We start from the raw sequence: 26,473 nt of genomic DNA, 5'->3' as shown, positions 1-26,473 counted from the left end.
CCAAAAGCTCCCCCCCCACAACTGCTATTATTCCATGCATATGTACACTCCTCTAACATTGTACCTGCAGTTCTGTGGTGTAAACGTAATAGCCTACTACTCCTCCGAAATCTTCCTGGACGCTGGCTTCTCTCAAAAAGCGTCTCTAGCCGCCTCCTTCGGCTTTGGAGTTATCAATTGGCTCTTCGCAATCCCAGCTATCTACACAATCGATACATTCGGCCGTCGCAATCTCCTCCTCGTCACCTTCCCGCTCATGGGCCTGTTCCAGTTGCTGACGGGGTTCTCCTTCTGGATCCCCACCGACGGCTCTGCCACCATGCGCAGAGCCCACACCGGCTGCGTCGCGCTGGGTATCTATCTCTTTGGCATCGCATACTCTCCCGGCGAAGGTCCCGTACCCTTCACTTATTCGGCCGAGGCGTACCCGCTCTACGTGCGTTCGCATGGCATGGCGCTGGCGACGTCGACGACGTGGTTTTTCAACTTCATGCTTGCGATTACGTGGCCGAGTTTGAAGCATGCGTTTAAACCGCAGGGTGCGTTTGGGTGGTATGCAGGTTGGAATATTGTTGGATTTTGCCTTGTGCTGCTGTTCATGCCGGAGACGAAGGGGAAGACGCTTGAGGAGCTGGATCAGGTGTTCTCGGTGCCTACAATGGTGCATGCTAAGTATGGGGTGGCGGAGCTTGTGTATGTTTTCCGCAAATATTTGTTGCGGCAGAAGGGGTTGAAGAAGGTGGTGCTTTTTGAGAGGGATGACGGGGGCAGTGAGAAGAGAAGGGCTGACAGTGGGAGCACGGGTGGCAATATTGATATGAAGGCTATTGTTAATGGGAGGGGGGTGGAGTTGAGTGATGAGGGGAGGTTGGAGAATGGATAATTTCAGACTGGCAAGTTGGTGCCGTTCGTTTCTTACGTTTTTATGCTTTATGCGTCATGGTTTAATTTCTTGATTGGAGTATTTTTTGCATTGGGGTTTTTATTTATCTAGAGATACCTATCCATTCATCTCGCTGTTTGCTATTGTAGGCGAACATCTCTTTTATATACCACTAGCATGTTTTTCTATCAATCTTGGTACCCATGGGGATCCTTTTATCCGTGTTCCTTTTCTTTGGCAGAATGTCGGCGTGGCTAGGCTATCCTGCAACGTATATACATTCTCTTTGTGATATCCTATTCCTGGTTGGCAGCCCAAACAGGACCAAATGATATTTGTCAATAAGGATTGTGTTTTGAGTTTAATACATCTTAGGGAGAGAATTGGGAGACCACAAAATTCTTGTTTTTATTAAGTATTTCTTTCACACCACTCCGCAGTGGGATTGGCTGATTTTATGGCGAACAACCATCAAAGCAAGACGCTCAATATTTATCACATCACCTCTTAAATATAACAATCCGTAAAGTCTTCTACACAGATTAGTCAATATCCATGGGCATGATCTGCATTTGAGTGGAGCGGTGACAAGGAATTAATGGAGGGAAGAGTCAGACAACAGTTGGTACTTTTTGTTATCCACATACATGTTTCAGAACAGGTCTGTGTGAAAATTTGCTTCATCATAGTAAAGTGCAAGGGTATGAGGTAAGGGAGGGAAGGAAACGAATAGCTGAACAGAAAGAGCATGGAACAACATACCAGTTAGCAGTGTTAGGCGATCAAGAGTGGTATCGTAGGATGCCAAGCTTAATTCTTCGGCCTCTGAAAGAAACTATCGATGCGTTTTTGCGAGGCATCATGTTTGGATCTTCCCACACCAGGAGTGCGCCTGAGATTATGGAGATGTTGTTTCCCGTTTATTGTTAGGACTGTCATCGCATATCCAGACAGTGCCGGCGTTGGAGCGTTATCAACCATTTGAGTTTTGTTGGAAGCATCCTTTCGGTTCCCTTGGCCGTCGACCATTGCCGGAGCTGGATTTGAGGATTTATCTTCAACCAACCTTCCGACAGCAAGTTCTAAATAGCCAGTGTTGGACCACGACGAAATGCGTCTTCCAACCTCAACATTGGGGCCCAGGATGACGTGTGTTGAAAGAAACAGTCGAGACAAAGCTTCCCAGAGCGCAGAGAGCAAGACGCCATGGGAAACCACCGCAACAGACTGTGTGGTATGACCCATACCGTAAAGGACTGGCAACAGATGGTTGGTGAGGAACATATCCACCCGAGAAGCGATAGAAGCCTGAGATTCAGGGTCTCCAGCCATCGTCTCAGTACCAGATTTCCCATCCCCGCCTCGCATAGCAAGCCATGATTTTCCTTCCAGACAACCAAAGTCTTTCTCCCTCAGAAGAGGTAAGATGACAGGTGATGTTTGTGTGCCAACCCTACTCTGCTGTTCTCCCCCAACAAGGCTACAGATCCCTTCAGCAGTGATGCGAGCCCGCAGCAAATCCGACGAGAATACTGTGGTAAACTCGATGCCTTGCTCCTCAAAATGCAGGGCTAAGCGCTGAATTTGTACCATGCCATGGTTTGTCAACGCCGAGTCCGTTGTTCCTGCACTGAAAACAAATTGACCAGTATGAGCTCCGGCCCACGCTTGGCACACAGATCACAAAAGAGAGAAGTAAATGCTTCATACTAGACCTGGGCAACATTGTGCTCGGATTCGGCGTGGCGGATGAGAAAGAGCCTCATGATGGGGCGAAGGCGGGGTTGGTTTTGAGAATGCCTAAAAGGTCTGGGGACATCGAAACATTGCCTGCCGTCTTCCAGAATGACAACCCAGATAGCCCAGTGTTCCTATGATTAAAAAGAACGGTTTGAGAATGCACTCAAAAACAGGAAGATTCAGAGCAAAAATATAGAGATCGTTTAGATAAGTTTAAAGAAGCGGAAGATAATTTGTTTGGAGGCTAATATGCTGACTGCACTAGCGTCTTGGCAATTGCCCCGTGTTCCGACGTTGACTTCATAAACAATCAGATATTTTATATCACAGTTTTCATGGCGGGCCATTGTATGCTACAGATAAGGGCGGCATTTTGATGCTCCTGTTTGCTCATCTGAATTTGAAGGACTGGGAACTAGGCAAAGGACGTCATTGCAGTTGATTGAGACATTTCTGCTATCACGGGTCAGTGGCCAGGGCCATGCATCAATGCAGGGTTTATCCCAACAAAAGCTGCTCTACTTTGCCAAATATACTATCCAACTGTGTCTATAATCGAATGGTGAGCGCTTTTGCGTCGTGTTATCTACTTGCTTCCATGCTCTGTCGCTCCCTACAAGGTGGGCTTATATTTCAGCCACAACATGAGTTGGTAGCTGTCTCGCTCTCTGGGTTTTCTTCCTGGAAGTCCACTTTGGCAGCGCGTATTACATAGGAACCGCCTGCTGGTTCTTATCCATAGAGGTTTCCATGTCCCGCTTTCCCTACTACCAGGCCGGACAGAGGGTTACTGATCCTGTCGTGTTTATAGGCAGTACACTGCCGGAGAGAGCTTCAGTGATCCCCAGCCAACTACATGTGCCCATGGTGGATACTTTGTTTGTGATAACCGTTTTGAATTCCTCTGCCGACAACGCCCTTGAGACGCCTGATAATTTTCCGGCGGAATAACCCTCCCTGATCTTGGAAGTTGTTGCCGATTTCCAAATCACAGGGCGGGGAACGGTCAGCTTCATGAATATTATCTTATCATCATGGTGACGGGAAATTGTGTTTACTTCTCACAAGCAGGCCCATAGTGGATGACAACTAAGATTTCTCACTCCCTCTGTCATTGTGATCTGAAACCTCACTTACTCTTTGTTTATTAAACCGGTGGCAGACTCTATTATTATGGATCCCAAAGAACCCGACATCTCCACTGTAGTCACGCATACAATTACCTTTTCACAATCCCCGGCCCCCAACGGCTTATTAGTTCCTGCCACTGGTACCCACGACTCCGCCTACGGCATGCTAGGCCTTGGCGTGATGGAAGTTGTCAAGTCCCCGACCGGCGTGGTGGCAAGGGATACATCGACCTCGGCCCGGGCCACTTTTCTTCTGACTCCGAACCCGGCCGGATGTGTTCTAAATGCGCGCTTCTGAAAAGTTACTATTCTCGAATGCACTTCCACACCAGTAACGTACACAGTAGTCCCCATACAGGGCATCGATGAGAAAGCCTTTTGATACTGCAGCGGCGTTCGAGTCACTGTTCTCAACTGATGTGAATAGATGGCACCGTCACCAATACTGAAGCCCTGGTTGTAGCATTTGTGTCAATCCAGCCTTTTTTATAGATGCGAAGGGAAACCAGCGAAAGGCGTGTAGACATGGATGATGCTCTACCGCGCGCCGCTGCGGATTGATATTGTGCGGGAGGGGTGCGATGTTGATGCGCCAGTCCAAGGGTAGGCTAGGTCAGACCGTAGAGGAGAGGAAGGGGAAAGGGTGGAGATGGAGGGCGGATATTGAGATTTTGAATACTCGGGGCGAATTTTATCAAAAGTATCACAGGAAGGTTATGGGTTTGGGATGAGCAGATGAGGAGGAGACAAGGCAAGACAAGGCAATATTGGGCTTTAAAAAGAAACAAACTTTTTGCCTGCTTCTTTCTTGCTATTTTCGCTGGATTCCCCATGAATTAATTTAGCTTTTTCTATTCGCAGCCTGCCAGGCTACCCCCGTTTCTGTGATGCTTCGGCCCATCTGATATTTATAATAATGCCTTACGGAAAAAGGATCTAAGGAATCTCTCAGAGTAACTAAATAGCGAGAGACTAAACGGGCTTCAGCCTCGTCCTTGAAATTGGGAACCAGCCAGAAGAATGAACGGTGTAGGAATAGGATCTAGCACCTCATGTTAATATATTCCACCCAGTGTATAATTAAGTCAACCCCCTTTTTCCGTCCTTTGGCAAAATTCACCGAGGTTGATCGCTGTTCTACGATGTGAGTGACGTCATCCATCCAAGAGGCTCTTCACGCGACCCTTCGTGGCAATAAAGCGGAGAGGATGTGGCGTTTGTCTCCCTGCTACGTATAGCTAATGAATGGGGGTGAAAACACAGTTAAACCATTAAATTATACCTATTAGCGCAAATTTCACACATTGCTCTAATTAAATAACAGCCTTTGAAGAGAGAATCCTTTTTTTATCTCTCTCTGTGATTCACCTGATTATCGTAACTGGTTGAAGGACCCGTCTACACATATTTTGTTTCCTCAAATACACACTGTCTGTCCCCATCTCTCTCTCTCTTTTATTCTGGTTTTCAATCTTTCTCTCCTCTCTCAGCTCGGGGTGTTCCTTATCACACAACCCGCCATATCCAGTGGACCCCTTTGAACTTGGCTCTCCCGAAATAAACTCACGGTTCCTGGCGGAGTTAAACCGGACTACCAAATCTTGTCTCGGGATATCTCGCATACCCGCGCATTCCTAGCCAGAACCCAAGCAAGTAACTAATCAACTTCGATTCGACTCGCGGTTTTAAAGAAAGTCTTTGCCGCCAATCCTGTCGCGCCGTTCCCGCTCAACGACAACAGCAGCACCAAGGACCCAACTGAGCTCAACTATCCAGGAACGATCATTTAAATCCTCGGACTACCTCCTCCATGTATTAATCCAGGCAGCGAGACAAACCATTCGCCTTACCCCTAGGTCCGTGAGGTAGCTGCACATCTCTGTCACGTCACCCCGCTGCCTGCAGTTCCTCCCGATCCCTTGCTGACGGAGATCTGAAGGCTGACTAGTAACCCTACGCAGCACGCAACAACACTGCCGTCATGTCTGGTGAATCTGGCCGTCGGCCTTCGACGACCAAGATCTTCTCTGCGTCGGTGAGTGGTAGCCAAGCTATTTCTTTTTCTTCTTTGACCCCTGTGTTTCTTTCAGTTCAGTTCTTCCAGGCATTTTTTTTTTCTTTTTTTCTTTCTCTTTTCTTTTCTTTTCTTTTTTCTTCTTTTTTAATTTTAATTTGTCTTGTTTTGCATTGCCAATTGAGCTGTTCTGTTCTGTTCTGTTCTGTTCGCATGTAGCTCTCCAGCCAGCTTCCATGTTGTTGTTTTGTTGTTGATAGTTGAGCTGCTCATCCCCCGCTTCATCACTCTCCTCAATCTCAATATGCTGTGTGTTCACGGTATCGGATGCAGCAGGTGGGCACATGACCACGCGGGATCTTCCGGTCCATGTGCAGTAGCCCAGCCCCAGCCCCAGCCCCAGCCCCAAGCCCCAGCCCCAAGCTCCAAGCCCCAAGCCCCAGGTCCTTGTTCCCTATAATAACCCTGTACCCTGTACCCTGTACCCTGTACCCTCCTGTTCCTTGTTCCTTGTTCCTCCAGGCCTAGGAAACAGCGGGCTGGCAAGTCATATCAGTCATGTGAACCCCCACAAGTCACGCCCCACCGGATGTCCACCTTGCTGCTGAGTGGGCGGCGTATCTTCAGTAACAGCCCCCGCCGGAGTGGTGGTTGTGAATTAGGAAGAAGATTTGCTATCAAGTTCCTGAGTTCCCAGAGTTACATATATTATAGCCACTTGAACCAATTCTGTCTGAATGCATCAAAATGAGACTGGGTGAACAATGGCCTTTGGTTTCCTTGACACAGCTTTATTGCAGGGAACAGAATTCCTCGAAAGCCCCTATTTCACAACATCACTGTCAACTTTGGCTGAGCTTCTCATGCTGCCAATCATCCTGAAGCCTCACCTCAGTTCACCATATGGTTGAGGGGTTCCTTCATAACCACAGCCAAAGTCCAGACCAAGCTCTTCAGTGCTCACTGGTGTGCGGGGTGCGAGATGTACGGCAACTTCCTGCTTTCCCTGATTCGCCCAAGTGCAGCATTCATCCGACCTGTTTTCGTCCTTGCCGACTTGGTGCTCGGACAGGCTGTGAGAGTGAGTGCACCCTGTCTGTCTGGACTGTCCCAATGTCGGTTTCCCTTCGATTCAAAGGGGGGAGGGGGTTGTGTCCAAACGTGGCATCGACTTGAGCCAACAGCCTAGTGTCGGATGGAGGGACTGTACCAACGTCCATTCCGTGACACAAATAGGGCTCCACCCAGGCGCATTTTCTTCAGTCTTTGGTGGCCAGTACATTTGACCGATGATATTGAAAATTGGGGCTAAAAACGGCACATCCGATATCTCGGGAGCAGGTTGTGGGGCGGGGGTACCGGCAAGACCCCAGCATCCATCACTGCCATCTTCCTATTTTATCACTCTAGGAAAGCCCTTTTGGCCATTCGAGGTGTCTTGCTTCAGAGATTCCACAAAAGGAGAAGGCATGCAGGCATGGGCATACACAGTCAATCTGCATATCTCAACCTCATTTGGCCGACTTCTTATCCCTAGTTATATGGCAGCAGCTTTAAAAATAGGTGTTTGCAATGACAATCACCAACACTCGATTGAGCTTCATGACAAAGATCGCCTTTCTCTGATGGCTATTAGTGACAGCTATTTGTAATAGCTCAAACTTCGATGTCACTGCCTTAAACATACCATCTCACATCTCACATGTGCTTTGTCCGAAAACTTTTTTCTCAGCCTTATGCTCTTCTTTGAAATTCGTGTATTTTTGTTCTTTTACACTTAGTCTGTGTTCCATCATCCTTTTATATCTCTCCCCCTCTGTTTTTCAAATTGGCTATCACTTTACTTCTATTTGCGGAAAAATCACTCCATCAACTCCTTGCTCAATTGCCACGACGACCAACTACCCAAACAAAGATGGCGTGTCTACGTTTTGAAAATTCTTCCTCTTGCTTGTGTTCACCCCCCAATACTAACACTTCTCCCATGCAGAACGATGATTATAAGATCTGCGTTGTCATGGTTGGCTTGCCAGCGCGTGGCAAGAGTTTAATCGCCGGTAAAGGTATGCTATGCAACCTTGCGTTTCACACAAGTGCCCTCTTTTCTATTTGCATATTCTTTTAACATCGCGCCATAGCTCTGCGTTACTTGGCTTGGGTTGGTATCCCCGCTAGAATATTCAACGTTGGCCAATATAGACGTCAAGATACACCTCAACCAACTGCTGCTTTCTTCGACACCTCCAATCCCGACGGAGAACGATTGCGACGAGCTGCCGCGGAGGCAGCGTTGACTGATATGCTACGCTGGTTCGCCGACACCGACGGTCAAGTAGCAATTTTAGACGCAACCAACTCGACCAAGAGCCGCCGTAAATGGATCCACCGCACCTGTGCTGAGGCTGGGATCGCAACTCTGTTCGTCGAATCTCAATGTGACGATGAGGAGGTCATCATGAGCAACATTCTTGAAGTCAAGACGACATCGCCAGACTACATTGGTCAGGACCCAGAGCTAGCTGCGCTGGACTTCAGAAACCGCATCCGCCATTATGAAAAAGTCTACGAGACGATTGATGAAGATGAAAAGGATTACGCATATGTGAAACTCATCAATGTTAGCTCTACTGTGATCATCAATCAAATTAAAGATTACCTGTCCAGCCGTCTAGTTTATTATATCCAGAACCTCCATATCCGACCTCGTTCGATCTGGCTTTCTCGAGTAAGTTGCGTAGTTAAAATATCACTGCTCGAAGTTGCTCTATACTAACATCATTTTTTCTAGCACGGAGAATCCGAATTTAATCTGCTAGGCAGAATCGGTGGCGATGCTGACATTTCTTCGCGAGGAGAACAGTATGCCCGTGCTCTCCCGCGACTTCTCAAGGAGTCTGGCGTCCCGCCTGGAGCTAAACTGGTCATTTGGACCTCCACTCTAAAGCGCACAATCCAGACCGCTCGCCATCTCGCACTAGAAACCGGGTATGACAAACTAGAATGGAAAGCACTGGACGAACTCGATTCCGGCGTCTGTGACGGACTCACCTACGAAGAAATCGCCGAGAAATACCCTGAAGATTTCAAAGCTCGCGATGACGATAAATACAACTACCGCTATAGAGGCGGCGAGTCATACCGTGATGTCGTTATTCGGCTGGAACCCATCATTATGGAGCTGGAGCGCAGCGAAAATGTCATGATCGTCACTCACCAGGCTGTCCTTCGTTGCATCTACGCCTACTTCTTGAACATGTCCCAGGAACAGAGTCCCTGGATGCAAGTTCCTCTCCATACCCTTATCAAGCTGACGCCCCGCGCATATGGGACGGAGGAACAACGCTTCAAGGCGAATATACCGGCAGTCTCGACATGGCGTGGAAAGGGCTCCTCCGCGAAACACCAACTTCCCGAAGAACAACAGCAGTAGAGAGCTCGCTCTGCGCGGCAGTTTGACATCTACTTTTTGCTAAGGCTCTTCCCCCACCCTCTGTCCTTGGTTTATAACCTCTCGCGGTCCACTTCCTTCCCCGCCCCCAACCCAATGCAGTCGCCTGCAGCGTATATACCGCATAGCAACCACCTTCCTCCAACGTGAAATCTCCACTTTTCCACGCTTTCACAATATCTTATCTTTCTCCTGTTATTCTCTTGATTCGATTTTCTTTGTTCTTTATTGTTTTGCTTGACAATTATTCTACTCTCTTTTTCCTTTCTTTTATATAGTCTTGCTGGGAGCCCAAACGGGCCGAAGGTTCAGCTCAATTGATCCCCCTCTGCGTGATGCTGGATATGTCCATCACACGCCACACGCGTGTGCGGATCGCATTATATATGGAGGCATTCAGGCGGGCCAGTTCAAAAATTATACGTCTTCTGTTATACGGTTCTAGGTAGGTTATTTGAATCGGTTTGAGCTACCGAATGCATTTGGTTGGCTACGGCGTTTTCGGATCTGGCGTGTTTTCTATACAGAAAGAGAGGTAAATCAAAACGGGTACAACCAAGGCATACTATAAATATAGATGTGGAGGGGCAGGGGTTGGCTGGGCTACGGTGGGCGTATTTGACATCTCTAATCCACTTTTTTTTCTTCCTATTTTTCTTTTCTTTTTTTTTTTTTTTTTTTTTTTTTTTTTTTTTTCAGTTGCTTGAACAGAAGCGTTTTCTTAATCTGTTATTTGTTGAAGGTTGAATGTTTAATGGTGAAGTTTAATTGCCTTGAATACTTGCAACGCACACATCAGGATGGAGGCCCAGGTTTTGTTGTCAAAATACTACGTGGCGGGCGAATTGTGTCGTTTCGTGCAAACTTGTCATTTTTTGTACTGTTCAAGTGACCCTTGACCCTTATGTCTTTAACTGACAAAGCTATAAATAGGCAGAAATGAAGAGCAAATGATACCTCACTTTATCCAATCATTCATCAATGGGAAGAGTGATCTTCCTATATGACATTGTTGGCTACACACAAATAAATGAATGAAATCCGTGGTGCCTATCTGTGCCTCAGGCGGTACACTTTCAAAAATTAAAATATCGATTTAACGTAGGCCATCGTGCATAAGGTCATCGCTTGACATAGAATACTCCCAAGTATTCTGGTAAACCGCTCTAACAGGGATATCAACCAAGTTGCCGGAACTCAACAATTTCTGGGCGACAAGGTCCTAGGACATGGGCACTGAGGAATATCATTCTTGCCTCGTCTCCAATTCCAAAACTACTGGCTCTCTAGTTCCTGTAATCGCAACTCTAGGGCCTTGTGGCCGAAAGAAATCCAGAAAGAATGCCACACAACGCAGCAACAATCTCATAAAGGCAGTGGACCTGGCCGAATGGTGGCTGAAGACTATCGATTCTAGAGGTCGCCCGCGTGTTTTGGGGCATGTAGAGCGCGCCAATTATCACGGTTACCACCACGCAACCGCAGAAGAGGAAGTACATGCCAAAGGTGGAAGCGTTGAGGAGTGTGGGTGTGATGTAGGCGACGAAGAAATTGGTTAACTAGCAGATGAAGGTAGTTTGAAATGGAACCGAAGAACTTACACAATTGGCGCTCTGCGCAATACTTGTCACAGTAGCTCTTGCTGAGACGGATTGAATCTCGCTTGAGTATATTTTCAGACCAAGTGCCCAGGCTTTGTGTGTGTGCTCTGCGTTCCCCCCCCCCTTTCTCTATACATATCTCTATATAGGCGCTGATCGTGTGCAGCTTTTCCGTTTTCAGCTGCGTACGTCATACGGTGTGGAAGTTGACGAAGACTTTTCCAGCCACTGGTGCGTCTCCTGCTAGTTGCATTGGACAGCGGCTAATTTTTTAAACAGCACAATACGAAATGGGTGGGACTCTCAACCCATGCTGTAAGTTATTGAGAATAGATATATCGAGACGATAACGACCCATCTGCCGGCGCCTGAAACCGCGTGAACGCTATTTGAAGCGTAAGGCTACCAATTAAAGCCATGATGGCCGCGAGAATGGATCCCCCATACAATGCGGACGCACGCCGCCCTATTTTGTCAGCGTAGAGAGAGCCGGGGACAGAAGCAAGACAGAGGAGGATAGCGGGTACTCCTGAAGCCAGAAAGGAAGCTGTCGATGAGGATAATCCGGCTTGCTTAAAAAGTAGAGGGGCATGCTGTTCGCATCAAGTCAGCCCTGATGTCCAAGCCTGAAATAAAGAGGCACAGAGATAGAGTAATAGGCACATCTGGAATGGATATTGGAGGTATCTGCATACATAGATGACCCATCGATTCCACTTAATTGCTGCATCGACATCAAGAACACACCCAGAAGCGCCTGCTTCCGTGATCCAGGACCCAGACTAGCCTTAAATTGTGGATACTATGCTTGTAATTCTTTCTCAGCCGTGCACCAAGTGTTGACGACTCTTCCTCATTTCGGTGCCCATGCGAATGTTCTTCCCGTTCTACTAGATTATCAGTTTCAATGATAGAGATGCCAAGTCTGATACAAGCCGCTTCCACGGCGGCTCCATGACCGTGATGAAAAAGCCACCGCGGTGATTCTGGGAGATAGAAAAGCGAGGCCACTGTCAGGAACAGTGCGATTCCAGACTGCATGGCGACCGGGAATCGCCACGAAAAGCTGGACTGGATGCTAACAGTGCCATAACATGAAAAATAGCCCATCACAAGGCCAGAGGTAATGAAGAACTGTATGAGTGAGGCGAGAAGCCCGCGATGGTTGGCGGCGGAGATCTCGCAAATGTAGCTTTCGTCAACAAGATTAGCGATATCCCTTTCATGCCACAGCATAGAGCCCCGCCATCTCAACTAAAAACCTCCATTTCGGAAGAATGATAGAAAAGCACTTGGGTTCATACACGACTAAGGTGCTCAGGAAGAATCCTTCCCCGACTCCAGCAACAAGCCGTCCGAATAGGAAGACCCCTAGGATTCTGGCACCAGCTTCAATAGTAGCGCCAATTGCATAGAGCAGGGCTCCTAGTGCTATTGCGCGAGTTCTTCCTAGGTTATCAGAAATAGAACCAGCGAACAGGGAAGTTATTGCCATTGAGAGCAAGATTGAAGAAACAATCATGCCGTGAATTGCAGGCGATGGATGCCCAAATTCATCTGTAAACGATGACATGGTAGTGATAGGGTCGATCACACCCGTATCGAGACTGAGAAATGAGTCGGTTTAACACTCATTAATCACCACAAATGGGCCATTAATAGTTGGAAATATATGTCCCACCCATTGAGAACACCGCCCGTGGAGGCAATGACTGCCGCGATTACATATCGCGGCGGAGAGGTGAGGCGAGATGCTCTGGGAATACGCATTTTGAGAACAGTGGTGTCTGAAGAACACTAAACAGGAAAAATAGGTGACTGCTGATAAATATTCTCATCATCTGAACTTCTAGAAAACTTGGTCGGGTCTGTCAAGGATCTTGTAGAGGTCCATCAATCAAGGATTCCGCGCCATTAGTAATGGTGAAGGGCCGATCGTTCATCATTTTTGCAGAATATGCCATAGCAACTTGAGTCCCGGGAATAAGAAGTCAATTCCGACTGTAAGGAGCATGCATTGTCAATTTTTACATGCATCTCCTCGTTTAGATGGAGGTTGATAGTTGTGTGTGTATTGGAGGATCGAGACCAGAGCTCTGGATTCTGCTGACTAACCACCAATTGGGGATAACTTGGATATGATGGATCAAATGACGATGAATGATGACGATTTAATCCGTCCAACTCCATCTCTTCAAGCCGACATGACATCCTGTCGCAAACACTGATTTACCAAAAAATGGGAGACTGCGCATTTAGGCACACTTCTTCACCCTCATGGACATGATATGCTACACCATCGATCCCCGAGTTAGCGTAACGTTGAGATGATAGAGCTCCTCCATCATTTATGCTTCTCATCAGTCCAGCTAAATGCTTAGGTATCATTGCGACCAATGTTACTTTACCAATAGGCTCCTAGCTACAGTTGTTGATAACGAAGATACCAAAGAACCATGTTGTCGGCCTTCACGGCCAGCCCTCTCGTCAAGCTCAAGCAGCGTGACAAGTCGAGGATCGAGTCCTTCCTAGCATACGGTGATCGATTACTTGTGGGACTAAATACGGGCACTCTGCGAATATACCGTATCAATGAATCAGAAAACGCGCACAATGAATCCGAGGGTGCCAATACAAATGGGGAGGGAGGGCTAGAAACCAGTGGCAGAAGCTATAACGGCAACCGGGACAGGGCAACTTCGGAGAGCGTGGACGTATCGAAAGTAAAACCTACAGATCTGCTTCGAGAGCAGGAGAAGTTTTCACGACATAAAATAGAGCAGTTGGCAATTATCAAAGAGGCGGGGATTCTTATATCATTATCGAATGGATGTGTTTCTATCCATGACCTCCAGACCTATGAGTTGCAACAACAGTTGACGAGAACAAAGGGTGCAACTGCATTTGCTGTTGCCTCCAATATCATCAAGGATCCCAGCACTGGTGTACCATCGATAGTTTCTAGACTAGCCGTGGCGGTTAAGAGAAAGCTGATGCTATGGATGTGGCTGGATATGGAACTTGAGCATGATATGACAGAAATCACTTTGGCAAGTGGAATTAAGACTTTAACGTGGGCAAACGGCACAAAACTCGTTGCGGGGCTTAGTTCGAGCTATGTAATGGTCGATGTGGAATCTTTGAAAGTAACGGAGATCTTAGGGCCCGGAAGTATTGGCGGACCTGGAGGACAAGAGACGGGCCGACTCGGGGTGGGAGTTGCGAGCATGAGCTACATTGGCATGGGGGGTGCTTCACCAAAGCCCTTAGCGACGAGACTGAGTGATGGAGAAATCCTGCTGGCGAAGGATGTCAATACACACTTTATCGATACTGACGGTAACTCGCTGGGCAGAAGGCAAATTCCATGGACTACGGCCCCGGAAGCTGTGGGTTACTCTTACCCATATCTTTTAGCATTGCAAGAGCCTTCAAAGGGAACACTGGAGGTCCGAAACCCCGAAACACTATCCCTACTTCAGTCAATTTCCCTACCGTCAGCAAGTATGTTACATATACCACAGCCCACAATAAGCCTAGCACATGCGGGGAAAGGATTTCTGGTTGGTAGTGAACGCATCATCTGGAGAATGGGAGCATTGGATTACGACTCGCAAATAGATTCACTTATCGAGCAAGGGTATCTGGATGAAGCGATCACTCTAATCAGCATGCTAGAGGACGCGCTATTGAGGGATAAACAGGGCAGGCTTCGGCAAGCGAAGCTGCAGAAGGCAGAGGCTTTGTTTGATGAAAAAAAGTACCGTGATTCGCTAGATCTATTTACAGAGGCATGCGCTCCTCCGGAGCTGGTCATTCGAAAATATCCTAGACTTATTGCTGGGTCACTCTCCAAGTTAGACGAGGATAAAAGTGACGAGGAAGAGACTGACGCCGAGGAGCAAACACCTCAGAATACCAATGGCACTACGATTAATGGCGTGGAGGATGCAGCAGAAAATTCACCAAAATCCAAAACTCCTGCAGGATACGCTCCGTCAGTGAGATCAATTTTGAAAGGGAAATCCGATGACGCAAGTGAAACGGGTAGTATTCGAAGAAAGCCTGTAGGAGTAAAATTCGCGGACAAGCCGTTACGTAAGATTTTGGAATATCCCGTCTCTGCTGTATATTCATTTATGATACTGACATCCGTGTAGAGGGCAAAGACTTGAAATCTGCCGCACGCGCTCTCCAGGGATTTCTGGCAGATATACGTCGAAGACTCCAACGATTCCTCAACCCTGATGGAACCATCACGACCTTGGCTATGGAGCTCAACAATGAGACCGATGAATTCGCCCAGTCAGTTAGGAACGTACTCGGCCTGTCTCCATACGATAATCCAGATGAGATTGCAGTGAAGCTCCGTGAGACAGCCACCCTCGTTGATACAACTCTATTCCGTGCCCACATGTTTGCAACGCCGTCACTGGCCGGTTCCCTCTTCCGCATCGCCAATTTCTGCGACCCGGACGTTGTGATGGAAAAACTCGAAGAAACAGGTCGCTACAATGATTTAATTGACTTTTTATTTGGCAAAAAGCTACACAGAGCCGCGCTCGAACGACTTCGCAAGTTCGGCCAAGCCGAGAAGGACGAAAAATTCACAGCCGCACCTCAGCTCTGTGGCCCCGAACGGACCGTCGCATACCTACAAAATCTCCCGCCGGAAATGATTGATTTGATCCTCGAGTTTGCTGAGTGGCCTATGCAGGCCCAGCCACAGCTGGGTATGGAGATTTTCTTGGCAGATACGGAGAATGCTGAATCACTCCAACGGGATAAGGTTCTGGAGTTTCTGCGAGGCATTGATTCGAACCTTGCTATCCAGTATCTGGAGCATATCATTGGGGAGTTAAATGAGATGTCTCCGGACATGCATCAGTGGTTGCTCTCATTATATCTTGAGAGGCTCAAGCAATGGAAAGGGGGTGATATTAGTGTTCAGCAGGAGTTTGAAAGTGAGGATGAGTGGAGGAAGGGTATGGAAAAGTTTCAGGACATGTTGAAGAGCAGTGAACAGTATTCGCCGGCTAGAATGCTCGACCGGTTACCTAGGAATGGTCCGTTTCTTCTTTCTTAAAAACTATTCTCTCTACAAGTGGACTTGAACTAACCAACGCCGGAGTGAAATAGATCCCGATTTTTTCGAAGCTCGAGCTATTATCTTCAGAAAAATGGGCCAGCACAGACAAGCTTTAGAAATCTACGTATTCAAATTGGAGGATCCAGAGAAAGCTGAAGAGTGAGTTCAATGTTCCCTTCTCCATTCGAAAAGGTGTCTCAAACTCAGCATCTAATTCAATTCAGATACTGCAACCACATTCATCGAAGTGAAGAAACTCGATCTACAAATACAGACATGGCACAGCGCGTGGCCCCCACAGACCTCGAAGATGGCCAGCTATCCATCTACCATACCCTCCTTTCTCTTTACCTATCCCCGCCGCACAACTACAAACCCCAATATGGCCCAGCTGTGGAGATCCTTGCAAAGCACGGCTCTCGGCTCCCCGCTAGCTCCACCCTCGATCTGATTCCAGAAAAACTCCCGGTCCACGAGCTAGAATTCTACTTTCGTGGCCGCATGCGCGCTGCCAACTCGATCGCGAATGAAGGCCGGATTGTCGCCGCACTGCGCAAAGTGCAAAATGCCCATGTCCAGGCTGACCTGCAGCTCGGGCAAGAGACTATGGCGGGGAATAATAAGGGCCGCAATCGGTTCGTAACTATCAGTGAGGAGAGGGTCTGCGGCGTTTGCCATAAACGGTTGGGTGGAAGTGTTATTAGTGTGTTTCCAAAGTATGTTCTTTTCTTTCTTTTTCTGCATATTCCGTCTCCTCCTAGTCCATGTGGTTTCTTTACGGCTAGAGAACATCCTAACTCATTCGTTTATGAATAGCAATACGGTCGTTCATCTTGGTTGTGCTGGTAAATGGAGTACCGCTGGCGGATCATAAGTGAACGGATGCAATCAGGTAATGGAAATGTAAGAATGCAGAAAAGTGTTTTCTAGCATATAATAAACCATAACTCATAACCCGGGTTTTTTTTTTTTTTTTTTTTTTTTTTTTTTTTTTCGCAAGTTCTTTCCATTCTAGACATAGAAAGGCGGATGGATACATTTTTTTTTTTTTTTTTGGCCTTCACCTAGTTTTATTTTCGTGGTTTCTTTGTTGCTTTTGTTGGTGACAAAATCTACTCCCTTGCAACTCCAGTCCCCACTTTTGTGCATCCAAAGCACTTTTGATACCCATTCGCCTTTCGTTCTGCAACGTTGTTCTCTTTATTCTCTGTTCATTTGGAAGGTAGCTAGTTGCCAGGCTCTTCTGAATTGCAAATACAACTAAGTCCCTTTAACAGCCAGTGCCCGTATAGCTCCAGTTTCGTGGAAATGAACCCCATGGCTGGTATCCGGGGAAGACCAGAATGAGGGAATTCCCCTTAGCAAGCTAATACCGTTAGATTTATTATGTGTGAGGTGGTATTCCTCGCATGCTGCATGATCAATCAATCCTCATCATCCAGGACCTCTTCTCCGTAATTCTCCTCTTCCTTCCTCTCCCTTTCCCTTTTCGTCTCATCTACGCCATCGGTTGCCGATCGTCGATTGGTATTGCTGTCCTCCTCCATGCGTGCAGTTAGAAATTCATTTATCTCCGTCTGTAACACGCTCACTGCCCCACGAAGCTCTGAGAGATAGGCTGTCTTTGCGGCTGTATTGTGGGTACCGGAGGGACTCCGGGACAGGGAAGAAGCAAGCGGGTGGGCAAACGTGTATGTCTGCTCCGGTTTAGGGGATATTTGGGAGGTTGGAGATGTAGTAGGAGCTGTGTATGTTGCTTGCAAGACGGAGGGACGATTTGATGGGGTATTAGTCAGGGGGCCCATTGTTGGCGGCTGTGGGTTATGCCAGCTGTTTAATGCGGTGTTGTTGGATTATCACGGAGGGTTCCTTGAGGTTATTCCCCGGAATCGATACCGATCGGTTGCTTCTATGATATTTAGTTGTTGTTGGAGGTAGCATTGATGAATGTTGGCAGTGGTGGATATGGTGGATGGGACTTTAGGCAGCCCTTGTAGATATTGGAAGCAACACGTGATTCTTGTGCTTAGTTAAACTACTCGTCCCTCAGCTTCCAAAGTAACTTGAGATTTAAGTAAATAATGACACCAACCATAACGTTATCTAACTATGCTCACCTTTGGATATATACGGCGCGGCTAGCAATTGTTGTCCGCGTCGTTGTTCTACATACGAAATACCTCGGAGGAGCTATTTTATTGATTTTGTCCAGGATCCAACATAACTAACTGGCCAACTTTTACTAGTTATTAACGAACCAACTAGATATTGAGGCTGATCTGTGATTTTGAGACTGTGGCAACGAAGCAGGGAACATTGCGTACACAGCCACCACAGTCTGCTCTGATAAATCCCATTTAGCATGGGATATGCAACTAAAACCAACCCTGGAGCTGTTCTTCATGTAACTGGTCAATAATCCACCTACGCAATGTGCGTCCCGGGATCCTGTCGCACAACTCAGCCTCTATGTGTATCTTCGCGAGGACCATACCGCGTCCCTTCAGCTACTTTAACTAATGTAAGCATGGGTTCAATCCGCGATTCGCAAAACTCTCTCGCTCTCCGCGTGAAAATGACTCCTGTGATGTTTTTTTGAGCCTCTCGATATCAATGTACAGTCGCCTTGAGGGGGCAATGATTACTCGTCGCCAATGGATCCGGTCTCCATCGTTGGTGTCATTGGAGGGGCCATTCAAATCACTACCCTAATTACCAAAACGGTCCATGGCCTCTCGACACTCCACGGCAAATACAGAAATGCAGACTTCACACTCAATTCCATGATTGCTGAGCTGCTGACAATCAAGGCCGCCATTTCCCAGCTTGATGAATTGGCCAAATATAATTCAAATGGGACTCCAAAGCACCCTGAATATATAGACGGGTTGGATGTCGCCATAGACGGCTGTACCGCTGTGATGGATGTTCTTTCCGAAGAGGTTGCCCAATTGACACAAGCACCATCATCGGATGATGAGGAAGCTCAACCTCTGCGCCTCTGCGCCAAAGTCAAAGTATTGTGGAATGAGGGCTTGATGAAAGAGCACGCTCAGAGACTGCATGCCCAGGTCCTTGCATTGCAATTACTTTTACAGGCATGCTATTGGTAGGTGGCTTTTCGAACACACCCGTTAACTCGCGACTTAGATATCATAAGTATCATCTAAGACTTGTTTCTCCTAGTCGCACATCGTCAGAACAGCTTGAACTCCTTCGAAGACAGGAAAACCGTAACATTATCAAAAGAGTTTCGGATGACACTGCAACATTACGCTCGTCAATGAGCGCAGCAAATTCTCGAACTGACGAAACTGCTAGCAGCATTAGAGGATCGTGCACTGGGGATACTGTGTTTGAATTTGATCAGATTCTCATTAATGAGGCCCCCTATCGGCGTGCTATGCAAAAAAGTCAACGGGATGCTAGAAGGCAGGTCGTGTTGCCGGAACGCCATAATTCTAGGTCGACTACAATGTCCGGAACCGATGAAGGATATGCGAGCGGGACAGCTAGAACAAGGACTCCGAACCGGACCCTGTCAAGCTACTTAAGCCCTACTATTGGCGAGTCTATTGGCGAGGACTCGTTGGGAGCCCAACCTTCCATCTCGTTACAACCTGAAGGCCACATTTCAAGACGTCAAACTACCTCATTCGGTCGATCGCTTTCTTTCAACAATAAGGTCAACGTACAACGCTCGAAGTCCGCTGCATCGACTTCTATACAGAAGTCCTCCGGATCGACAACGGACAAACTTCGGTCTGCATTGCGACGATTAAATACCACAAGCCGTGCTAACTTGAGCGTAAGGGCGTCTCCCATGACAGGTGCTTCCCCAACTTCTGGATCAGCAAAGCAACGTAGAAATCGTGCCAGTGAATCGAACATTAGCATTAACTTAACATCGATGGACAGTATAATGCCTCCCCTTATTGTGAAAGCCGCCCAATCTGGCGCGACGCTCGAAGTAGAAAATTTCATCAAAAACGGGGCAGACATAGAAGCGCGCCATGCAGAGACGGGACGAAACGCCCTGCTTGTTGCCGCACATTGTGGCAAAGACGATATCGTTCGTCTGCTAATCTACCATAATGCAAATATTGATGTCCAAGATGCGACACTATCAACGCCTTTGCATTTAGCAGCATCGAGGGGTCATACTGATGTCCTACGTCTGCTTCTGGAAGAAGTCGCTGATGTGGACTTGAAAAATGCCAATGGCATGACAGCTTTTTGGCTTTCTGCAGCTTACGGCCACACCGAAGCAGCTAGGATGCTCCTTGCCCATGGATCCAAGATTAATACCCGAGCGGCGGATCAAATGACGGCATTACACGTTGCTGCAAAGAATGGCGACAAGGAAATAACTGCTCTTCTACTCCGCTATGGAGCTGATATCGAAGCGAAAGATGTAAATATGATGGCTGCCATTCATCATGCTTGCGAGGGAGGCCATGTGGCAGTATTAGAGTTGCTCATCAACCAGAAAGCGAGCGTCGAAGTTGTTGGGGCCCACCAAATGACTCCCCTGATATGTTCAGCAGCTACTGGTCACTTTCTAACTACTGAATTCTTGCTTCGAAAGAAAGCACTTCCTCGGAGCAAAGATGAACATGGTATGAACGCAGTCCACTGGGCGGCTTTTAATGGACATACGGAAATTGTTGATCTCCTGCTTCAGATGAAGGCGCCTATCGGTTCACAGAATTCTCAAGGACGAACCCCTCTCCATCTAGCTACAATGAATAAGCAGTTTGCGGTTGTTGAATTTCTTCTTCGCAAAAACGCTCCACAGGAAGTTCGATGCCGCCAGGGATTCACCTCCCTGCATTATGCTTGTAATGCAAATAGAATAGATTTCGTGCGGCTTCTGGTGGCTTCGGGAGCCGATATAGAAGCACAAGTGGATGGTCATCAACACCGTCCGATACACATTGCTGTCTCTCTTGGTTCGCTTCAACTGACCAGGTTTCTGTGTCAGAAAGGAGTCTTTGTTGATTCCGTAGATTCTGCAGGCATTAGACCTCTTTGTATCGCCTGCAGGCACGGGAATATTGAAATCGCAGAAGAATTACTTAGGTGTGGCGCCCGGGCGCGTATGAACCTTGCTGATAGGATGTTTCAAGATTCTCCGATTTGCATTGCCTCGGAAGTGGGACATGCGTCTATCGTATCTCTCCTGCTCGCTAATGGCTCATCCCCAGTTGAGAATGATGAAAAGGGGTGGAATCCATTTCTCTATGCTGCCCATTACGGTCATCCGCAGGTACTTGAGATTCTCTTTAGCCACCACCGCCTAACTGTGGGTACTAGTGAATTCCACAAGTTTATTGAAATGCGATTTGCCCACAACGCACCGATATCTCAGGAAAACAAAAGACATGTGGAAAACATCATTCAACAAGTGAGAGACGGCCGTCTGACACTTCCTCAAATACACCATTACGTTCCACACTCACCTTATACCACCATACCGGATATCATCCAAAACCCATGGCAGCCACAGGATATATCAGCTACACCGATGTATGCTGTCCCCGCCCCACCCTTTCCAGTGTGCTCTTCATCACCAGCAGAACTCGCGGACACCACTGCCAAGGACATTCCCCATGGGCACCCCAGAGAACAAGAAAGAACCCATGACTCTGGAAGAACGACAACGTACCTAGATGATAACAGAATTCTACGCTTGAGGGAAGTGGATGTCACGGGGGCCAATATAACAATACCAATACCGACGCCGGGCCTAATTGATCCAGAAAATGAAACGCCTTCCCGTTTAGAGGCTCATAGGTGGGTTGGAGCCGGGGATGGTGGTGAGATTCCCAACTGTACAAAGGCTGTGGGTTCAATGGCAAGAAATCGGCCTGAACAAGTGCAACCTGATGTTGGTAGAGAATCGGCCGATAGTGGCGAGGACGATGATGGTGTTTCAGATACGGATTCCATAACTACTGTTTTCACAGCGTTAGAATCTCCAGAGGGGCAACTGAGCCAGCGTATCGAGATTTTCGAACTGGAAGGGTAAAATGTGATTTTGAACCAGTGTAAACTATGTATTCCGAACCGATTATTATATTTTGGCGACTGCATTGGGAGAGCTAGGGCTATATAAAGTCTCTAAGAGCAGGGACATACTTAGGCAGGGGTTTTTGGTCCAAAATAAATACAATGGTGGCCACCATGAATGAGCCAACACATGAGCCCAGAAAGAACCTGGTCTCATAGATCGAACATCCATGATCCCATCTCTATGTATGTCCCACCTATTCCTTTATGGATAGGTACATACCTACGCAGCTCATTAATATCACGTGATATATCTGACGTCTGCCTTAGTCAGCCAGGCAAACGACATTTCATCCAATTGCTGTATAACGACAACGACGACAACCATGCAGTGGGGGAGGGCTCACAGCTCCAAACACATCTATTTGCACAGCAATGCGTATACTGGTGATGCTGCTATAGTGCTTCAAGGGAGCGGTCCAATGCGACCTCTATCTTTCCCTCCCCATTTCTCCATTCTCTGGTTGTGAATGTCCTGAGCCAAACCAACCGGCCAACCAAACTAACCAACATCTGTCCCATCGTCTGCTTGCGTGCCCACCATGAATAGCCGGGGTCTACCCCTACGCCGTGCAGATCTGAGCTATCCTGTAACACCAGACTCTCCCGATCGCGTTGTAGCAACCGATCTCTCTGCACGGCCTAGTTCTTCCAGTAGCGATACCTCATCGACTTCGTCCAATCTTACCTCCCTGAATGTGCCCAAGCGGCCCTTCTACGGTGCAAAACCTCAAATGTCCAGTCCTGGCTTACCGCGATTACCGTCGGCAAGTGCCAATAATAGTAACACTTCACTTCCCAATTTCTCGCGACCGTCGGGGTCTTTCATGTCTCCGAACGATCAATTATCCCAAAAAACCCTACCGCTACCTCCTCCGCAGGAAGTCCAGAAACATAGACCGCGTCAACATTCTCAGGGCTTTTTTGAACCTTCTCTTCCCACTGCGTCATCATTTGAACAAACCCCTGCGGCCATGGCAAACCTTTCCGCATCTCAAATCGCCGCACAAGCTGCAATGCAGCACCAGAAGGGTTCACATCACGTCCGGAACCGGTCACAATCAAGTGGACTTTTGCAGGAAAATGTGGGGAGGAAAGTTTCCAAAGACACTACTACTCAAGCTTCTGCTGGCCACCAATACTCAAATGGGTTGGTTGGGGGACGCGTTCTCGCAGCAACAACTGCTGCTAATGTTGCATTCCCCCGAAGCCCCGGCTTTGTCCCCACATCGCCGATTTTCGATCATTTTTCGGAGAGTGGACATAAACACAAGGGAGAGAAGTCTAAGATGAAGATATTCTCGAAACCTAAACATATTGGCCTATCAAGGGATAAGGATACAGATAAAAACAAGCCTGTATCATCCCCAAACAAACTCCAATTACCGGGCCCCAGTAGCTTGTCACGAATGGTAAATGCCTCAACTACCAGTCTTCATGAATATTCCACCTCTGCCAACTCCTCGATGTATAACCTGACAAACTCGTCTGCCACAACGGTAGTCCTTGCTGACCGGCCGATCACAGGTGAGAGAGAAAAGGACAAAGAGAAGGAGAAGGAAAAAGTTCACAAACACCACTTCCTGTCTCGACAAAAGTTAAAGTTGAAGGACAAAGATGATCATTTCCATTTGACCTTATCTTCTGCGTTGAGTAGTTCGAAACCTCTAGATCCCAGCGCTCCTCAGTCATTATACTCCTTCACACCCCAATCACCATCGACATCCTTTGGCAAATCGAAAAGTGGACTCGACTTGCGCCATGGAGGCCGGGCTTTACGAGAGAAGAAGAAGGAAGAAAAAGCCTCTGCTGCTGCAGCTCAAGATTTTGCATATCGAGATGCAGATGATTGGATGGCTAACGGGACGGTTGGAGCTAGTCCTTTATCCATTCATGGGGCTCCTCTTTCACTAGGAAACGTAGCACCCACTGTGTATGGTGGGGAGGCTTCATTAAAAGAAGCCTTGCAAGGCTTTGGCCTTCAGAACATGGCCCCGGAAGATGTATGGGACTTCCTAAAGGCGAAGCTTTTGGTGCTTTTTGATGGTGAAGATATCCGCATTGCGCTAGAGGATCTAAATAAGTTGGTTTCAATACACATACAACGCTGCGTGCTAAAATATATGCCATCTGTCATTGTGGAGGATCTACGAGACTTGCTGCAAACAGGATTTACTTCTCTAAGCCACTCACTCCATTCCGTTCCAGATGAACGCGTTGTTCCACATCTCGTCCAGATGTGGCTGTTGGTATTTGGAACGGTCCTCCCTTTCATCCAAGCCGTGTTTCTCCCTTTGGATCTGGAGTTTAAAGGACATGGCTCAATCATGACTAATCGCGAAGCCAAAGAGTTCTGGGGCGCATTGCCAGACGGCGAAACTTCGAACAAGTCTGTGGGGGATGAACTTGATGTCCGCACCATAGTCCTAATCTCCTTCCGCGACTACGTTATCCTCCCCCGCTACGAGGTCCTAAAGGCAACATTTTCACACCTCAGTCTCGAAAGCATCCATGTAAATGTCAGTGCACTCAGCACAACCTCAAACAACCGACCCAGTACCTCCTTAGCGCTCGATTCTGGTTTTGGAAGTTACAACTCCCAATCCTCTATCCTCTTAACCAATGCAGGCAGTTTCTCCTCTGACTCTGTTGCCGCCTCCATTTCCCGTAGCCGCGCTGCATCTAACACCTCGAATCCCGAAAACGTTACCTCAACCTCATATACATCCCTCTCCCCACCCCAAAACTCAATCCTATCCCCAATATCACAAACACTGCCCTCCCGCACTATTTCTAAATCCACAGACTCATCGCATCTCATCACAGAAACCGTCGGCCGCATGCTCCAATGCATAAGCGTTCTAGCCAGTGTGCAGACAGACGATGAAGCGCAAGAGAAAATTGAAGTTCTCAGCAAAGAGCTTAAACATAACTGGCTTGGCCGGGGCCGAACGGGCCGCGACCGCCGTGGGTTCGTGGGTACCCGGGTCCGGCCCATGGTTCCGCGCCAGGACAGCAGCGATATACAGCCTTGTTTTGTTCCTTCCGATGTCGAGAGTGTTGAAGGTAGATGATTTGGGACATAAGATTTCGGGCTTGTTACTCCTTTGTAGTGCTCTGGACAGCATACGATTAAGTGAATATATAAATGATTAAAACGACACATCACACGGAGTGTCATTTGTTATGCTTGTGTTTACCTTTTTTTTTTCACTATCTGAATTGTCGGAATTGTACAAGCGAGTGTCTTTTCTTTCCACGCCTTGTTCGTAGTACGAACATTATTTTCCCTTCTATTGAACTAGTGTGGAGTTTCGATTTGAAACTGGCTTTTTATCGGTTTGTCCCTAGGTCGATATTTTCTCCCGCCGTTACATCAGCTGTATATGGCAGTTTTAACTATGTTCAAAAGCCTATACTAAGGTGAAGTCTCAGCGCCTTTCTTACATCCTTCTGCCTTTATTTTTTTCTTTTTTTATTTTTTCTTTTTCGATTCATCTCCCTAGGTCCATAAATGAAGAGACATGTGGACATGCAGCTGGATCCCTAGGGGTTACACAGTGGAAACCTCAACTCAGTCCTGGCGGCGTCCTACATTTCTTTAACCTTTTCAACGCCGTGCTTTCAACCTACATGCCATATTCTCGTGTTTATGTGCATTTCTCCATGATATGAATCGATGAATGTACGAAAAATAGGTGATCTTTGAACAATGGTCAGCTCCTGGCATCAAACAGGTTACCATGAACGTCCAGTCCTAGACAAATCTGATCATAGATATATTGATATGCAATCATTGCCATAACCATAACAAACCGATCGAGCGGTGTTATTTCTTCCAGCGCATCCACGCACTCTGCTATTTCGGAGCTCTGTCATTGCTGGGCCGTACAAGACATACATATAGGGAGGTAGTACTACATGGCGATGCAAGGAGAACTTTGGTTGCATTTCTGTTAGTGATACACGTTTAATGGGATCAGATGCAACTCTGAGGACAAGAATCTAGATATAGGGCCGCGGACAAGGATGGGGGTAGACAAGGAACCTCGGATGCGTAAAACGGTGACAGGTTCTAGAATGTATTCATGGCGGCTGTGAGGCCGGGAGAAAAATGCAGTTTATAACACGTTTGCTCTTACAAAACTTGTTAGATTGCAATGGAATATGTAAACTGTGGTACTTAGAGAGCGCATCGATCAAGACGTATTTGGAAGATGTTGAACGACTTTTAGAGAGAGTTGTGTGTAAGTATTTTGTTCCTTCGTGGGCACTGATTCTCTCCATATATTATGTATCATTTGTATCATCCTTATGTTCTCTCGTCCTAGTCTGCAGCCTCATGTCGACAATATTAAATTTGCCTGTAATCATATCTCTATCTCCGTATCTCGTACACTCCCAGAACTAGAGTTCTAACGTGTACAGTACATTCGATATTCGACATGTTAACACCCAACAGTAGTATTGCACTGCCTGCACAATGTGTATATTGG

The 26,473-nt window shown here is 47.3% G+C and overlaps 10 protein-coding genes across 10 annotated transcripts in view; 7 read left to right on the top strand and 3 right to left on the bottom strand.

Annotated features, from left to right (window-relative positions):
* The window catches only part of PAAG_00064 (D-xylose-proton symporter), a gene marked incomplete at both ends in the record, with an annotated part of 2,511 nt that extends 1,628 nt beyond the window's left edge, over positions 1-883 (top strand). The window contains one exon of the mRNA XM_015843890.1: positions 71-883. Coding sequence (XP_015700225.1) covers positions 71-883 — 813 coding nt within the window. The remainder of the gene's footprint in view (positions 1-70) is intronic.
* Positions 884-1,693: 810 nt separating this feature from the next.
* Positions 1,694-2,649, bottom strand: PAAG_00063 (phosphoglycerate mutase family protein; the record flags this gene model as incomplete). The annotated part of the gene is made up of 2 exons (XM_015843889.1): positions 1,694-2,513; positions 2,594-2,649. The coding sequence occupies 2 exons, from the start codon at positions 2,647-2,649 to the stop codon at positions 1,694-1,696; spliced, it is 876 nt and encodes a 291-aa protein (XP_015700224.1).
* A 1,147-nt stretch (positions 2,650-3,796) lies between these two features.
* On the top strand, positions 3,797-4,051 carry PAAG_11040 (hypothetical protein; the record flags this gene model as incomplete). The annotated part of the gene is made up of 1 exon (XM_015846751.1): positions 3,797-4,051. The coding sequence occupies one exon, from the start codon at positions 3,797-3,799 to the stop codon at positions 4,049-4,051; it is 255 nt and encodes an 84-aa protein (XP_015703555.1).
* Positions 4,052-7,751: 3,700 nt separating this feature from the next.
* PAAG_00062 (fructose-2,6-bisphosphatase) lies at positions 7,752-9,197 on the top strand (the record flags this gene model as incomplete). The annotated part of the gene is made up of 3 exons (XM_015843888.1): positions 7,752-7,830; positions 7,906-8,492; positions 8,556-9,197. 3 exons carry the CDS (start codon positions 7,752-7,754, stop codon positions 9,195-9,197), a joined length of 1,308 nt encoding a protein of 435 aa, XP_015700223.1.
* Positions 9,198-10,444: 1,247 nt separating this feature from the next.
* Positions 10,445-10,774, top strand: PAAG_11039 (hypothetical protein; the record flags this gene model as incomplete). The annotated part of the gene is made up of 1 exon (XM_015846750.1): positions 10,445-10,774. One exon carries the CDS (start codon positions 10,445-10,447, stop codon positions 10,772-10,774), a length of 330 nt encoding a protein of 109 aa, XP_015703554.1.
* Positions 10,775-11,136: 362 nt separating this feature from the next.
* Positions 11,137-12,586, bottom strand: PAAG_00061 (hypothetical protein; the record flags this gene model as incomplete). The annotated part of the gene is made up of 4 exons (XM_002797476.2): positions 11,137-11,409; positions 11,564-12,008; positions 12,121-12,423; positions 12,498-12,586. 4 exons carry the CDS (start codon positions 12,584-12,586, stop codon positions 11,137-11,139), a joined length of 1,110 nt encoding a protein of 369 aa, XP_002797522.2.
* Positions 12,587-13,272: 686 nt separating this feature from the next.
* Positions 13,273-16,779, top strand: PAAG_00060 (AvaB protein; the record flags this gene model as incomplete). The annotated part of the gene is made up of 5 exons (XM_002797475.1): positions 13,273-14,914; positions 14,977-15,882; positions 15,956-16,064; positions 16,130-16,621; positions 16,722-16,779. The coding sequence occupies 5 exons, from the start codon at positions 13,273-13,275 to the stop codon at positions 16,777-16,779; spliced, it is 3,207 nt and encodes a 1,068-aa protein (XP_002797521.1).
* Positions 16,780-17,329: 550 nt separating this feature from the next.
* PAAG_00059 (hypothetical protein) lies at positions 17,330-17,710 on the bottom strand (the record flags this gene model as incomplete). The annotated part of the gene is made up of 1 exon (XM_002797474.2): positions 17,330-17,710. The coding sequence occupies one exon, from the start codon at positions 17,708-17,710 to the stop codon at positions 17,330-17,332; it is 381 nt and encodes a 126-aa protein (XP_002797520.1).
* Positions 17,711-18,559: 849 nt separating this feature from the next.
* On the top strand, positions 18,560-21,936 carry PAAG_00058 (ankyrin repeat domain-containing protein; the record flags this gene model as incomplete). Its single annotated transcript, XM_002797473.1, has 2 exons — positions 18,560-19,014; positions 19,092-21,936. 2 exons carry the CDS (start codon positions 18,560-18,562, stop codon positions 21,934-21,936), a joined length of 3,300 nt encoding a protein of 1,099 aa, XP_002797519.1.
* A 583-nt stretch (positions 21,937-22,519) lies between these two features.
* On the top strand, positions 22,520-25,051 carry PAAG_00057 (hypothetical protein; the record flags this gene model as incomplete). Its single annotated transcript, XM_002797472.1, has 1 exon — positions 22,520-25,051. The coding sequence occupies one exon, from the start codon at positions 22,520-22,522 to the stop codon at positions 25,049-25,051; it is 2,532 nt and encodes an 843-aa protein (XP_002797518.1).
* Positions 25,052-26,473: the final 1,422 nt, after the last annotated feature.

Source organism: Paracoccidioides lutzii (genome assembly GCF_000150705.2).
Source record: "Paracoccidioides lutzii Pb01 unplaced genomic scaffold supercont2.1, whole genome shotgun sequence".
In the NCBI taxonomy this organism is placed as follows: Eukaryota; Fungi; Ascomycota; class Eurotiomycetes; order Onygenales; family Ajellomycetaceae; genus Paracoccidioides; species Paracoccidioides lutzii.
The sequence above is the reverse complement of the archived record's forward strand: the minus strand, read 5'-3'. Positions and strand labels throughout refer to the sequence as shown.